The sequence below is a fragment of the Littorina saxatilis genome, linkage group LG7, assembly GCF_037325665.1.
Source record: "Littorina saxatilis isolate snail1 linkage group LG7, US_GU_Lsax_2.0, whole genome shotgun sequence".
NCBI lineage: Eukaryota > Metazoa > Mollusca > Gastropoda > Littorinimorpha > Littorinidae > Littorina > Littorina saxatilis.
This window is the reverse complement of record NC_090251.1, coordinates 55,729,529-55,744,827: the sequence shown is the minus strand read 5'-3', so window position 1 is coordinate 55,744,827 and position 15,299 is coordinate 55,729,529. Positions and strand designations below refer to the sequence as shown.

The 15,299-nt window shown below is 42.7% G+C and overlaps 1 protein-coding gene across 1 annotated transcript in view; it reads left to right on the top strand.

The window, feature by feature from the left end:
- LOC138970248 (receptor-type guanylate cyclase gcy-13-like) overlaps nt 1–15,299 on the top strand; it is a 32,940-nt gene that overhangs the window by 9,023 nt on the left and 8,618 nt on the right. The window contains exon 3 of the mRNA XM_070342745.1: nt 5,783–6,041. Within this exon, the coding sequence (XP_070198846.1) occupies nt 5,783–6,041 (259 nt within the window). The remainder of the gene's footprint in view (nt 1–5,782; nt 6,042–15,299) is intronic.

The following is a 15,299-nucleotide window of genomic DNA, read 5'->3' as shown; positions in this document are numbered from 1 at the left end:
GTTCTCCTCTACAGCCCGAGAGAGAAAGTCAGCTCCAACATTGTTGGCGCCTGGAATGACGCGTACCGTGAATTGGTACGGTTGGAGAATCAACGCCCAGCGCATAAGTCTGGCGTTTGCCAACCTTGCAACCTGAAGATATTGCAGAGGTTGATGGTCTGTTTCCAGACAGAAAGGTCGTCCTCAAGAACGAGCAACCCCTCGTTTCACCCCTGATGACTGCAACCTTCTCTGTCTTCTTGTCTTTGTTCTTCTGGTCTTTGTTCTTCTCCCCGTAGGCTGTCCTCTCTATGTAGGCGCGCAGCAGGTTGGCGTGGTACAGGCGTGCTTTCCCGTGCATCATGATCCTGTAGTCGTTCTGGCCCACCCTCGCTGTCACCTCAAAAGGTCCTTGCCACTGCAGTTGTAGCTTGTTGTGTTTGACAGGTAGAAGTAGCAACACCCGTTCTCCAATCTTGAAGCTGCGCGGCCGTGCCTTGCGGTCGAATCCTCGCGCATAACGCTGTGCTGCTCTCCCCAGGTTCTCTTGAGCCAGTTTGCAGGTCTCTTCAATCCTGTTCCTGAGTTCTACGATGTAGGTCGCTGTCGTCTGCACCTCCTCGTCAGCTTCTTCGTCTGTCCAAGCCTGACGCAGGATAGCCATGGGACCGCGTACCTGTCTGCCGTACAACAGCTCGAATGGGGAAAAGCCCAAGCTCTCCTGAGGAACCTCGCGGTATGCAAAAAGCAATGCTGGGATGTACCTGTCCCACGTGCGTGGTTTCTCCTGAGCTAGTTTCCTCAGCATGGTCTTCAAGGTGCCATTGAACCTCTCCACCAGTCCGTTGCACTGAGCATGGTAAGGAGTGGTGAAGTGCTGCTCCAGTGATAGCAGTCGTGCTGCCTCCGCCATCACTCCTCCCGTGAACTGCGTGCCTCTGTCGGTGAGTACCTCTGATGGAATTCCCAGCCGGGACCACATAGTAACCAGAGCCTCAGCTACTCGCGTGGCTTCAATCGATTTCAGAGGGATCGCCTCTGGGTATCGAGTAGCGTAGTCCACCATGGTCAAAATGTATCTGTTTCCGTCCTCAGACGCAGGCAAGATGGGCCCGATGATGTCCACTGCCACCCGACGAAAGGGTTCGTCGATGAGCGGCATCTTCTCTAAGGGGACCTTCCTCACCCTTCCTTTGGCAACCACCTTCTGGCACTTATCGCAGGACGCACAGAAACGTCGGACATCCGTGCAGATGCCTGGCCAGTAAAAGTGGCGCCAGACACGATCCGTGGTCTTCTTGGTGCCAAGATGACCTCCCAGAATCGAGTCGTGTGCCGTTGCCATGACACCCTCGCGAAACTCGCGAGGCACGACAACCTGTTTGAATGCACCTTCCTTGTTGCTGAACTCACGGTAGAGCAACTTCTTGTCCCTGAGGAACCTTGACCTCCCATGCTTCCCGCTCAGCTTCACCTTCCCCGACTTCGCGTGCTCCCGAGGAGTAGCTAAGGTCGGGTCAGAATCCTGAGCCTTCGCGAGAAGCGCGGGGGTCACGTTCCCCAGGGCAGCTCGTGCAGCAGGTAGGGGTTTGAGAGGTTTGTCCTCTCGCTCCGCCTGTGCCCGCGTGAGCACTGAAATGACGTCGGGAGACCGATAAACGGGAACCTCCCTGGTGACGCCGTCCACAAACTGAACCCGGTTCCCAATGAGCAAGTCGCATGGAGGATCGTCCATGACGACGGCCACAATGGTTCCCGTGAACAACGGTGTTACGACCTTGATCACTGCCGTGTTCAAATCGTAAGCGTGAGATGCCTCGGCCATTCTCACCCTGATGCTGTCTCCTGTGGCAGTCCTTCTTCACGTGGCCCCGCTTGTTGCAGTAGTAACACTGGATGTCAGTTCTGGAACTTGATCCTTTGTGTCCCTGATCGTCCTTCCCGTCCTTGGGTCCTGAAGAACCCGAATTTCCCGATTTTCCCGGCCGTGAGCCTGAAGATTTGCCGGAGATCGCCTGGGCGTCCTCGTGTACTCTGATCCAGTCGGCTGCTTCCTGAGTAGTCTTAGGCTGGTGTTCCTGCACGAAGGTCACCACCTCAGGTCGCAGGCTGGACATCAGTTGTTCCATGACTATGAGGTCGGCAAGGTCGTCGACGGTCCAGTCCTTTTCGGCCATCTCCACCCAGCGCCGCAGGTAGAGATTAAGGCGTGCCACAAACTGATGGCTCAGCTCGCCGCTCAGTCTCTTGCTGTTCCGCAGACGTCGTCTGTAGGCTTCCGCAGTCAGGTTGAAGCGCTGGAGTAACGCCTTCTTTAGTGCCTGATAGTCTCTCGCCTCGTCGTCCTCCAAAGCGTTGTAGAGCTGCAATGCGCGTCCTTTCAAGCAGGTGCTAAGGCGGCTAGCCCACGTGGCCTCTTCCCACTTCTGGTCAGATGCAATGCGCTCAAACCGGCGTAAAAAGTCGTCGAGCTCGTCCTTGTCATCGTCGAACGTCGGCAGTCTCGTACGGTCGGCAACAAACGTCGGCGCGCTAGCCTGAGTAAGCGTACCCTTCTCGGCCTGTAGCCTAGCTAGTTCTAGCTGGAGATCGCGATCCGCCTGTTCCTTCCGGTCTAGTCTGTCACGTTCGTCTTTCTTTTCCTGTCTGTCAAGTTCGGCCTGTCGTTCGGCCTGTCGTTCCTGTCTTGCAAGTTCGTCTTTCTTTTCCTGTCTGTCTCGTTCTCTTTCTTGTCTGTCAAGTTCGTCTTTCTTTTCCTGTCTGTCTCGTTCTGCCTGTCGTTCTCTTTCTTGTCTGTCAAGTTCGTCCTTCTTGTCCTGTCTGTCACGTTCGGCCTGTCGTTCTTGTCTGTCAAGCTCTTCTTTTCTCGTCTGTCGCTCTATGTCTTCCCTACGTTCCAGCTCCTTGCGTTTAAGCAAACTACGCGCTCTAACGCGTGCGTCTCGCTCTGTCTGTTCCTCACTGCCAGGAGTCTCGAAAGTTATTCTCCTCGTCGGAGATCCCCCTGTAGCCATGGTTAGTTTTAGCAAAGCTTTATTACCAAAGTAAGTCTAACGCAGCTATAGCTAGAACACGCGGTGATGAAAGCGGTGGATACAAAAATCCAGCAACCGGAAAATGCAGAAGAAAAATCCAAACGGTGTAGAACAAAACGCGTAGCCTACTTTATGGCTGCTTTTTGCGGTGAAACAAAGTGTTTCCCACAGCCGTGGCCTACTTTATCGGCTGCTTTTTGCGGTGAAACAGAGTGTCTCCCACAGCCTTGGTTAGGACAGAAGTCCTCGGACCCTTCCCCCCCAAAATTCCAACAAAGTCAAAATATGGAGAAAAATCCAAGTAAAACAAGACGGTAGAAATGTAACCTGTTACAGAATACGAAACAACAATGTAGAGAAAACTGAGTAAAACGAATAACGAATCCGCTAACCCCGCTCAGCTCTCTGCAACGGAAAACTCTGAACGTACAACAACAAAGATTCACAAACGAAGGAAAGGGAGATAATCACAGTTAGCGCATACAATAACTCACAAATTACAATTTACATTTCCTGCAAGATGTGAATCGCTTAAGGTGTGGTATATGATCAAAACTATACAAAAAAAGGGTAGCACCAAGCAGAAAATAAGTCGAGCACTGACGAGATTATCTGCTCTTAGTTATCCTTAATTGGTGGGTCTTTATCAGTTGGAAATTAACTGAGTAAATCCCGGCTTGGCCCCCATGTGTCACGTTTCAATATATCACTAAAGGTGATTATGAACCGGTTAATTACTACTAATTAACTAACCACACCACGATCCACTCTCGCAGTCATACAATTAAATAGAGTCAACAAAAGTATAAGTTTCAGACGCCTGTTTATGTATAAACTCTCCACCTCCCTCGAGCCTTCACTCAAAATATGTTCCTTTTACGTTCTCAACACGTAAAAAACCAGTGTTCACTGACAAAATGCCAGTAGTATATAGAAAATTATAGGAACACGCTGAACCCGTGTAAATATAGTTAAATGCGAATGTTCTGTTCGAAAAGCTCTAGTTCGTGCAGGTGTCACACACCCCACGTTGTCACTACTCCAATGAAATCATAGATACGAAAAGACAACGGTGGTCAACGGGGTGCGTACGACATGGTGCACTTAGCTTTATCTCTGCTGCTGCTGCTTAGCCGGTATGCTGGTTAGTCGGTTCGCTGGTTAGCCGGTCCGCTGGTTAGCCGGTTCGCTGGTTAGCCGGTCCGCTGGTTAGCGCAGCTTCAACAGTTCCCGCCAGAGTCAGCCGTGCAGATGTTACAGGAATGTAACGAAGCGAGGCGAACGAAACGAAGCGAAGGCTGCAAACAGAAAGCATCGGTGCACTAAACATGTCAGCTACCCCTCACCCACCACCTTAAAACATGTCATCTTTAAATATCTCATCGAGCACGTGGGCCTGCACAAAACGGACTTTTTACAACAACAAAACAGTCATTTTCCGTCCTTCTCTCCCTATCTGCAAAAACCATATACAGATTAGTATTTTAGCGTCACAGAGAGTAAATTATGCGCTAACCTGGAAAGAACAACAGAGAGTATTTCATTCCACAACACAGACTCATCAACAGCGTTAAATAATGATTTATTACCTCAAAAGCCTATGATTGTACTCTCAATGGAAGCAAAGTCCGCTTCCTCCCTGGACCAGCCTCTGTTCGTCAACAGTGACCAAAACCGTCCAGAACCCCTTGTCGAATCCTTATGCGAAAGCCATCGCCGACGAAGGAAAGTTGACGACTTGTCCTCAGCAAAATACGTAACAGTGTGAAGGAAATAACCGGTGGAAGCTCCCCTAGAGTGCCGAATATAATACTCGGTGAAAAACCATCATACTCTAGAAACTGAATATACGATCCTTCCCCTTCTGCCGCTGGGTGTCAAGTGTGCCGTCCTTGAGTCTCTGACAGACCACCTAGCCAAATACACGTGACTGACCTTGTCACAAAACCAGTCCAGCTATACACAATTCTGCCTCCCAAGCAGAAAAAGACACGAGAAACTCAATCCGTGAAAATCCCGTGTGCGCTGTCAGCGAAAAACCGTCAGCCCTAGCTATGACAGCAGAAACCTCCACTGTAAAACTCGTGCGATACAAAACATCCGTGCTCGTTGAGCACCGTCAGCAAACTCTGCTGTAACCCAATCTCACGCACAGGCGCTTTCTATCATACACGACCAAGAACAGGCACTCCACTGAGTGACACTTTCTTGGTCTCTGTCACCCGATCGTGACAAATTGTTTCTGTTAGAAAAAAACAAAACATTTTCTGTCTGTGAATTTTGTTTCTCACCATTTGATCATGTTTAAAATCAAGGATAACCCACAAATTGTTTATAAAATAGCTACAATTCTTCAGCTCCAGGGGGGCTTTGCCCCCCAGACCCCCAACAGAGCGTTGCCCGCGCGTGAGTGCGTATGTTTGTGATAATGTATTATTGTGCAATTTGCTTTATGTAGTGCGTGTGTGTGCCCATGCGTGTGTTTGTGATAATGTGTTATAGTGTAATGTGTTATAGTGTAATGTGTTATAGTGTAATGTGTTATAGTGTAATGTGTTATAGTGTAATGTGTTATTCTTTGATATGTGTGATTGCACGTTAAATAATGTTTTGTTGTCGTAGTATTTTGATTGTACAGCGCTTTGAGCAGGGTTAAACCCTGGATACAATCATGCGCTATATGAATATTATGCATTATTATTATTATTAAATCACATTGAAATTATATCACAGAATCAGGTAATCACGAATGTGTTTCCGGTGTCCAGGGGTTAAAGTACATCCACGACTCTGAAATCAAAGTCCACGGGCAACTGAGAAGCGACACGTGCTACGTGAACGAGCATTGGGTGTGCAGGTTGTCCTGCTTCGGCCTCAGCAAGTTCTACGAACAACAGGCTCATATCAACGCGTGTCAGCACGACTCTGTCGAGCAAAAGAGCTTCATTCTGGACTATTCTGGCAGTCTCTTGAATGCTCCCCGACTGAGCTTGGGCTGCGACGAATCCTGCACGTTTGACTACAGCAGTGAGTGTGTTTTGTGGTGTTGTTCGCTTGTCGATGACCAAGACTCAGAAATTAAGTCTATTTTTTGTCTCCTGAAAAGAAAGTAAGTTCTCGACGTTCAGGGCAATTAATCGGTTGTATTTCTTGTCTTTGGAGAGAAAAAAGTAAGGGCAGTAACTCCTTGAAAAAAAGGAAGCAAAATGACGTCACATTGCAGGGGACGTAACTTGAATTCACTAATATCCCCTTAACTGAGCCCGAAGTTGCACAACCGTCGAACGCTGAAGAAGAAGAAGAATTAGAAGAAGATACCGAAGTTGACTTCGTGAAGGGGTCATGCGGCTAGCTTCGTGGAGTCCACTTCACGCAGTCGACTTCGCCCAATTAATATTGGTCTGGTCGGTCTGGAGCTGGCAACAATAATAGCCTACATAGTCAGAGGTCAGGATGATGACAAGAATGAGCTGGGGAGCCCCAGGAAGAAATCGTTGAGGTCGACTGCGACGATGACGGTGTTGATGAGTGTAAACGAGGACAGTTTTGAAAGGATGAAGATGATAGGATGACAGCGACGAAGAAGACGACGACGAAGACAACAGCGATGACGACAACAACAACGACAATGATATTGACAACGGTGACTATGCCGATAATGACGACAACGCCTACGACGACGATAAAGATCCTGAGGTCACAGCGAAAGTCGCAGGCTTTGTTAAAAAAAAAAACAAGTCGCGTAAGGCGAAAATACAACATTTAGTCAAGTAGCTGTCGAACTCACAGAATGAAACTGAACGCAATGCAACGCAGCAAGACCGTATACTCGAAGCATCGTCACTCCACCGCCCGTGGCAAAGGCAGTGCCCGTGGAATTGACAAGAAGAGCGGGGTATTCGTTGCGCTGAGAAGGATAGCACGCTTTTCTGTACTTCTCTTCGTTTTAACTTTCTGAGCGTGTTTTTAATCCAAACATATCATATCTATATGTTTTTGGAATCAGAAACCGACAAGGAATAAGATGAAAGTGTTTTTAAATTGATTTCGAAAAAAAAAATTGATAATAATTTTTATATATTTAATTTTCAGAGCTTGTTTTTAATCCGAATATAACATATTTATATGTTTTTGGAATCAGCAAATGATGGAGAATAAGATAAACGTAAATTTGGATCGTTTTATAAATTTGTATTTTTTTTTTACAATTTTCAGATGTTTAATGACCAAAGTCATTAATTAATTTTTAAGCCACCAAACTGAAATGCAATACCGAAGTCCGGGCTTCGTCGAAGATTACTTGACCAAAATTTTAATCAATTTGGTTGAAAAATGAGGGCGTGACAGTGCCGCCTCAACTTTCACGAAAAGCCGGATATGACGTCATCAAAGACATTTATCAAAAAAATGAAAAAAACGTTCGGGGATTTCATACCCAGGAACTCTCATGTCAAATTTCATAAAGATCGGTCCAGTAGTTTAGTCTGAATCACTCTACACACACACACACACACACACACACAGACACACGCACATACACCACGACCCTCGTCTCGATTCCCCCCTCGATGTTAAAACATTTAGTCATAACTTGACTAAATGGAAACAAGTCGCGTAAGGCGAAAATACAATATCTAGTCAAGTAGCTGTCGAACTCACAGAATGAAACTGAACGCAATGCCATTTTTCAGCAAGACCGTATACTCGTAGCATCGTCAGTCCATCGCTCATGGCAAAGGCAGTGAAATTGACAAGAAGAGCGGGGTAGTAGTTGCGCTAAGAAGGATAGCACGCTTTTCTGTACCTCTCTTTGTTTTAACTTTCTGAACGTGTTTTTAATCCAAACATATCATATCTATATGTTTTTGGAATCAGGAACCGACAAGGAATAAGATGAAAGTGTTTTTAAATTGATTTCGACAATTTAATTTTGATAATAATTTTTATATATTTAATTTTAAGAGCTTGTTTTTAATCCGAATATAACATATTTATATGTTTTTGGAATCAGCAAATGATGGAGAATAAGATAAACGTAAATTTGGATCGTTTTATAAATTTTTATTTATTTTTACAATTTTCAGATTTTTAATGACCAAAGTCATTGATTAATTTTTAAGCCACCAAGCTGAAATGCAATACCGAAGTCCGAGCTTCGTCGAAGATTACTTGACCAAAATTTCAACCAATTTGGTTGAAAAATGAGGGCGTGACAGTGCCGCCTCAACTTTCACGAAAAGCCGGATATGACGTCATCAAAGACATTTATCAAAAAAATGAAAAAAACGTTCCGGGATTTCATACCCAGGAACTCTCATGTCAAATTTCATAAAGATCGGTCCAGTAGTTTAGTCTGAATCGCTCTACACACACACACACACACACACACACACACACAGACACACAGACACACACACACACGCACATACACCACGACCCTCGTTTCGATTCCCCCTCGATGTTAAAATATTTAGTCAAAACTTGACTAAATATAAAAACTAATACATGCATGCAGAAAAAAGACCCAGAAAAAAAGCCAGGGTAGCGCGATTCTGTCCCTGCACACCATCCCCATGGATAGCAACCTGAAATCACTTGAGGCAAGGCAAGGCAAGAAAACAAATTCAATCAAGAAAGCCCATGGGGGTACATGAAAAAAAATTTTAAATACAAGAGAAACAAGTCGCGTAAATTTAGTCAAGCTGTCGAACTCACGGGATGAAACTGAACGCACTGTATTTTTTCACCAAGACAGAACAGCTTCGTCAATCCCCGCGTGAAGGAAATCGCTCACCTTCCACACGTGTGCAAAACGTAGTGATATTGACACGCCAAATAACCGCGGTAGCGTATTGTGCTAAGCAGGAAAGCGCGCTTTTCTGTATTCTTGTTAACTTTCTGAGCTTGTTTTGAATACAACCTATCATATCTATATGTTTTTGGAATCAGGAAATGATCACGAATAAGATGACATCATTTTTGGATCGATTTCTTACATTTTAATCGTAAGACTAATTAATCTATTTTCGTTAATTGTGATCACATTTTAAGAGTAAACATGACATACTAGATGAATACCCGCTTCGCCGGGTAGCCGGCTTCGCCGGGAAGAAGTACAGCCAGGTGAGTGGGGCACCGTACGTCGGCTTCGCCGGGTACCCCGGCGAAGTGAGTGGCGCACCGTACGCGATTGACGCCACACGAAGGAAAACTTCTAAAAATAGTAACGGGAATATGGATTGAGCGTTGTGGACAGTGACCTTCTAAAAATAGTAACGGGAATATGGATTGACGCCACACGAAGGAAGGGAGATAAACGCAAAACACTGGAGAAGATAAGGAAGAGTTACTGGGAATGGATCTGGGAAGATGAACAGAAAAACCAAAATCGGTTCAGCGCTGCGCGCTGAGAGCACGTGTTGAAAATTATCATCGACCAGGTTGATGACACACACACACACACACACACACACACACACACACACACACACACACACACACACACAGAAACGAACACGCACTGGCACAACCACGCACAAAGAATGAAAGATTCTTGGCAAGCATAGTGACCGAGACTTGTAATAGGTGGAAAGTCTTGGACCAGAAACATGGACTTTCTTTTACGTGTTCCGTGACGTTATTGTAGGTTTGACGTCATAATGACACAGGAACAAAAGAAAAAGACGAAGGACACGAGGGCAAGCAAACTCATTTGTTTTAGGGGATCATGAAAACAGGGGGAGTCAGTCGGCTAAGGACCGTTTTGGTTACTTTTTGGGGTCACGTTAGCAAACACGTTTTTCTGATAGATTTTAACACCACAACACTAAATCAAAAGTCGTGGAGCAGTATTCCCAACCACCGGTGAGAAAAAAGTTGGTTTGTGTGTAGGCCCTATGTTTTCCTTCTTTGGCGTTACTATTCTCGTTTGGAGGGTTGGGTTCATAAAACGGACATAAACATTAAACCGCTTGACAGAAATCCTATAACTGTAAATCATTCGAAAGGGAAGGAATTTATGTACATGTTTGTGCCACTTAAAATGACGTCATTGTCTGTTTGTGCCTGTAGTTTTGACGTTATTCAGTATGCTAAAATAAAATCATAATGAGGCAAGTAATCGACTTTGGTTTTCAGTGTAAAACATTTGAACAGTTCCAAGAAATGAAACATACACATGTTAAATTTCAAAGGATAAGTAAGGGTATACCTTTTGGTTGTGAGTAGTTTCAACGCCGTATGTTCGGCTATACTGATAGCGCGCTCACGCCAGGTGTAAGCAAAGCGTTGTCGCCAACTTCACGGAAAGTGTCCCCCATTCAAAACAAAATGTGTCTCTTTGAAACCACGAACAGCTTATATTCATAGTTGTGGGAATGAGTAAAGTTTGAATTAAGTAGGGGAAGGGCCCCTAATATGTACCACTTTTTGTTTATTGCTGATAACTAGCTTGTTTTCTTGCGAAGAAGTTTCGTTTTTTGGTTGGTAGTCCTTCTCTCTTAGTTTAACCGTTAGGCCTAATTAGAGTGACATAGCTTTGATAAACCTTCAGCAAAAATTAAATACAGAAAAAAATCACAAATGGTCCATATTAGGAGCCTGGGCGCCCAATATGAACCAGTGAAGCGGCCTTCACGAATCACTGTAAAAAGCCCCCTATACTTCAAAATAACATGATACAACTTAGTGTGCAAGTCAGACTAATTCAAATATGCTTTAGATTTAGCTGTTTTGGGTTGATGAGAGCATTATTTGAAGCACACCAGGAAACTGAAGAAGCTTATCAAAAACAGAGTGAAAATAAGTGAAATTATCAACATCCACAAAAAAAAAGACTATTTGTTATTTTTTTTGGAAATCTCGAGGGCTAGTTATTGGTTATTTTCAGCAAGCTTCTTAATGAATTAATTAAAATTGCCTTTAGTTTTTATTTTCTTCGATTTGTTGAAGGTGGTCCATATCAGGGGACTCGCACATACTTTGAGGTTTTGCTATTATTTTTTGTTTGCAGTAGAAACTCGGGGTACACACTGTTAAAATGTAACAAATACTGTCTTAGCTGTCATATATAGCCATTTTTGTGTTATGAAAGCTTTGACTGTGGACAGAAACGAGTCCGTTTTAGGCGGCAAATTTAGAGTGAACGCTGCCAAAAGTGAAAAAAAGCGAAAAAGCCAAACGGTTTTGATGGGTTTTTTTTTTTTTTTTTTTCAATTAATAAAACACAAGATAACAAACATGGTAACTGTAGTTTCTGTTTGCACACATACTCTCTCATTTACATGCGGTTCAGAAAAAAAGCTTTTACATTATACAAAAGGACAAAAAATAGTCATACGTGAAAAAAATATACGTCTCAACATGTGTAGCATCAAAATGATCATAATTTTTTTATGTCATCATATATTGATCTTTTTAAAAACAATATTCGCATCATAATGTATGGCTGTCTTTACCTTATATCAAAGAAAATAAACAATAATTTGTTTTTAATTAATAAAACTTCAGACTAACGAAATCTCAAAACAACATGATTTCCAAAAATAATTTCCAGTGTTAATCGTGAATCGGTTTTTTTAAAAATACTTACGCACATCTTTGCGATTAAAATAATGTGATTAATCTTCTTCATATTTTTGCTGTTACTTTTTATACCAAAAAGCACATCTGTAACATTCAACCTAATTCTTTCGCCAATGTTTACTAAAATGTACATTTCAATATCCCATGACCTCGCTTCTTTGTCTCTGTTACTTCAGTATGGGTATATATGTTGTATTTTTATAGCTCAATAAATACATCATGGACTCCAAAAAATATGTGATAGTGCAGATTCCGATTTGGGCAAAGAACTACTTTCCTCCCGACCTTTGACCTCGCGCCGAACAATGTGACACATTTGTATGAAGTTCCAAAATCGTATTGCACGGCTCAGAAAACCATATCAGTTGCACGCAAAAATGAATCTCAGAACTGATCTGATGTATGGGATGCAATAAACAAACGTTTCCTTCATTATGAAAGCAATGCAGATCGAAAAAAACGAACATTCAACTTACAAGATACCCAGATGCTAGCGAACCAAAACAAAAACCACGAGTACCCTCCCTTGCATCGTTAGCAGACGACTTTTGAGAGTCTGTCAGTAATGTGTTTGGTGTGCGTCTTCAGTTTCTCTGGCAGTGTCGGTGTGGGAACTGACAGAAGCTAGGGAGCACAGATAATAGAAGCCCTGTCACATAGACTAATCACACAATCAATACACATTTGGCTCATGTTTTAAATGACAGCTTCGAGTTTGTTAGTCAAACTCAAAGCAACAACACTGTCACTGGTGACATGCGTAGCGAGACCGAGAAGCGTCCTTACCTGGCACGGTTTGGCTTCGCTATCAAACATCGGCTGTTTCACGTGTTTTGCGAGCAAGTCTACTCTTTTGCCTGGCTCTGCAGTAAGTCCACATTGGCGATGAAGGTATCCAAGAACTTAACATGTGTGTATTTTTCCGTAATCCAGTTATATTCCTTCAAAATGCAATCAATCGGCGGTGACAGACGTGTCAGCAATTCGCGACTATACCAACTCGGTCCCGTTTTCCTCACACCCATACCATTTTAGGTTCATTCATGCAAACACACTCGCAAAACAGTTTATCACGTAGATACATTTCAAATAGGGAGCAAATGGTTAAATCTAAACCTACATATTTGTTCCCTAAAATTTGCTTCTCTGTCAATAAGCCTAATTGTATAATAACACGTTCGAGAAAAACAACGTGGAATCGATTCTGAATCGAGTAAGCCAAATGGGTCCCAAACCCGTTTCGCCCGTTCTGCCGACCTGAAACGCAAAACAAAAGAATTGTGCGCTTCAACTAAATTAATTTCTATACGACTTCATTACTTTCTTGCAACTTATGAACCTTTACTTAAAGCTTTTAAATGGTCTGAAAGTAGTGTTACCGTGTACTTCTCGATGCATTCATTCGTTTTATTTTTTCAGCGACGGTCACTTAGTTTAAGGTTGCAAAAGGGCTAAGTCTCGCTGGCACCACTGTTTTACAGTCCACAGATCGCAACAGTGCCGCTAGTAGTCTACACTTTGTGTTTGATAGTAGAATGGGATATACAGATTACAACACTCGTGGTTTTTGTATATGGCTTGTATTTCAGTCAAGACCCAGCGGGAATATCAATCGAGAGCCACTCGCCAGAGGCTCGTGTCTCCCGATGATATTCATCCGCTGGGTCTTGACTGAAATACAAGCCATATACAAAAACCACGAGTGTTGTAACCTATACATATATTTCCAAAACCTGAGCACTGTTGGGCATTGAAAGAAAAAATGCTCCAATACATCAAGTTCATCCTTACAATATGTACAGTTTTTATTAGCCTTCACTTTCGTTTTACACAATAAAATATTAGTTGGATAAATGTTTTGCAATATTTTCAATGCAGTACACGTAATCGAACTTCACTAGTGACAGTGGCTGCTAAGTTCCAATTCTTTTCGTCAATTTCAAATCCTAATTTTCTTCTCCAAAATCCTTCTGAACAGGGTGGGCTGTATTGTTTTCCTACCAGAATCTTTCGAATTTCTTTTACTGATTTAACTTTTTTTTCCACAAAAGGTCGGAATGTCACAGACTGAACAATTTACATCGTTTATATCGACATTTCTTAAAAGGAGATGTACAGCTGTTCGAACAACATTGTACTCAAGCAATCTATTTGCAGTGTAGCCAGTTCTTTCACACACTTCTTCATAGGAAGCAAAACGTCCATTCTCACACACATCGCTGACATACATTATACCACTTTTAATCCAATCCGCAAAAAAAGTGGGTTTCCTTGACAAATTATATCTTTGTTGTTCCACAACAAACCCGAAACAGAATTACCATTATTATCGACTTGATTGTTATCAAGCCATGCCTTCAACACAGCGGACCAAAATTCCGATTTAATACTGTCCAATCCTTTAAATGGTTTGCTATTAATGTTCGCAAAAAAACACTCAAAGCAACTCCCAAAACGGAAAAACAGTGCTTTTGGGAGCCATGACCATTTCTGGTCTTACAGAGTTAGGTTCACAACCCAGCTTAACAAAAAGGAACACTGCATCTGACGCAAATCAATCATATTTAATCCACCTTGCTTTACTTCGTTACATAAAACAGTTCTTTTCACCTTTTCAAATGCTTTTCTGTTGCAGTCTTTTTTGCGCCACACGAAGCGAAACATTAACCTATTAATTTCAGTTAGAACGTCGTCTGGTACAATCAGCGCCTGCATTATATAGACAAAATGTGGCAGAATAAACGTTTTGAATACACAGACTTTACCAATAATGCTCAAATTCCTTTTCTCCCACACGCAGATGAGCCTTTTTGCAACATTCACTCTCTCTTCCCAATTCTCTTTCACTTTTGACGCACGCATGTAATTACGGAAATATACACCTAGAATTTTCATTTTGTCTGTACATGCAAAACCGCAACACTCATTCCTACAATTCTTCCGCGACCCAAACCACATTAGTTTGGATTTTTGGTGATTTATGTTCAAACCTGATATTTCCGAAAATTTACCAATCAAAGCCAGGGCTTGGAACATGTCATGTTCATCTTGCAAAAACAATGTAACATCATCAGCATACAACAATACTTTCAAAACTTTATTCATATCTCCGTTGTTCCATAATGACATACCCTTTATAATTTTTTGGCCTGTCGAATTTTGATTGCTAACAATTCAACTGCTAATACGAAGGCTAGTGCGGAAAAAGGACACCCTTGCCTTATTCCGGAATCAATATTAAAAAATTCAAATAACCAACCACAATAATTTACACAACTTTTTGCGTTTTTCATCAAAACATCAACCCATTTCACAAAATCAGTTCCAAAACCAAATTTTTCAAACATCTTCAACATAAACTCTTTGGAGATGCAATCAAATGCATGAAAAAAGTCAATTGACACCATCAATCCAGGCTTATTATGTAAATCTGCATGTTCTAAAACATCATCAACTAATCGCAATAAGGTTGAGACACGTCTACCTTTTATATACCCAACTTGATCCTCACTCACAACATTCCCAACAACACCAGAGAGCCGAAGAGCTAAACATTTCGCTAATAACTTATAATCTGTATTGGTCAGTGAAATAGGTCTCCAATTCTTTAAATCATTTCTTGACAAATCCTTTCCTTTATGAATCAGTGTAATTGCCGCTTTACACTGTGAATTAGATAGAGTTCCATTCTTAAAAGCAGAG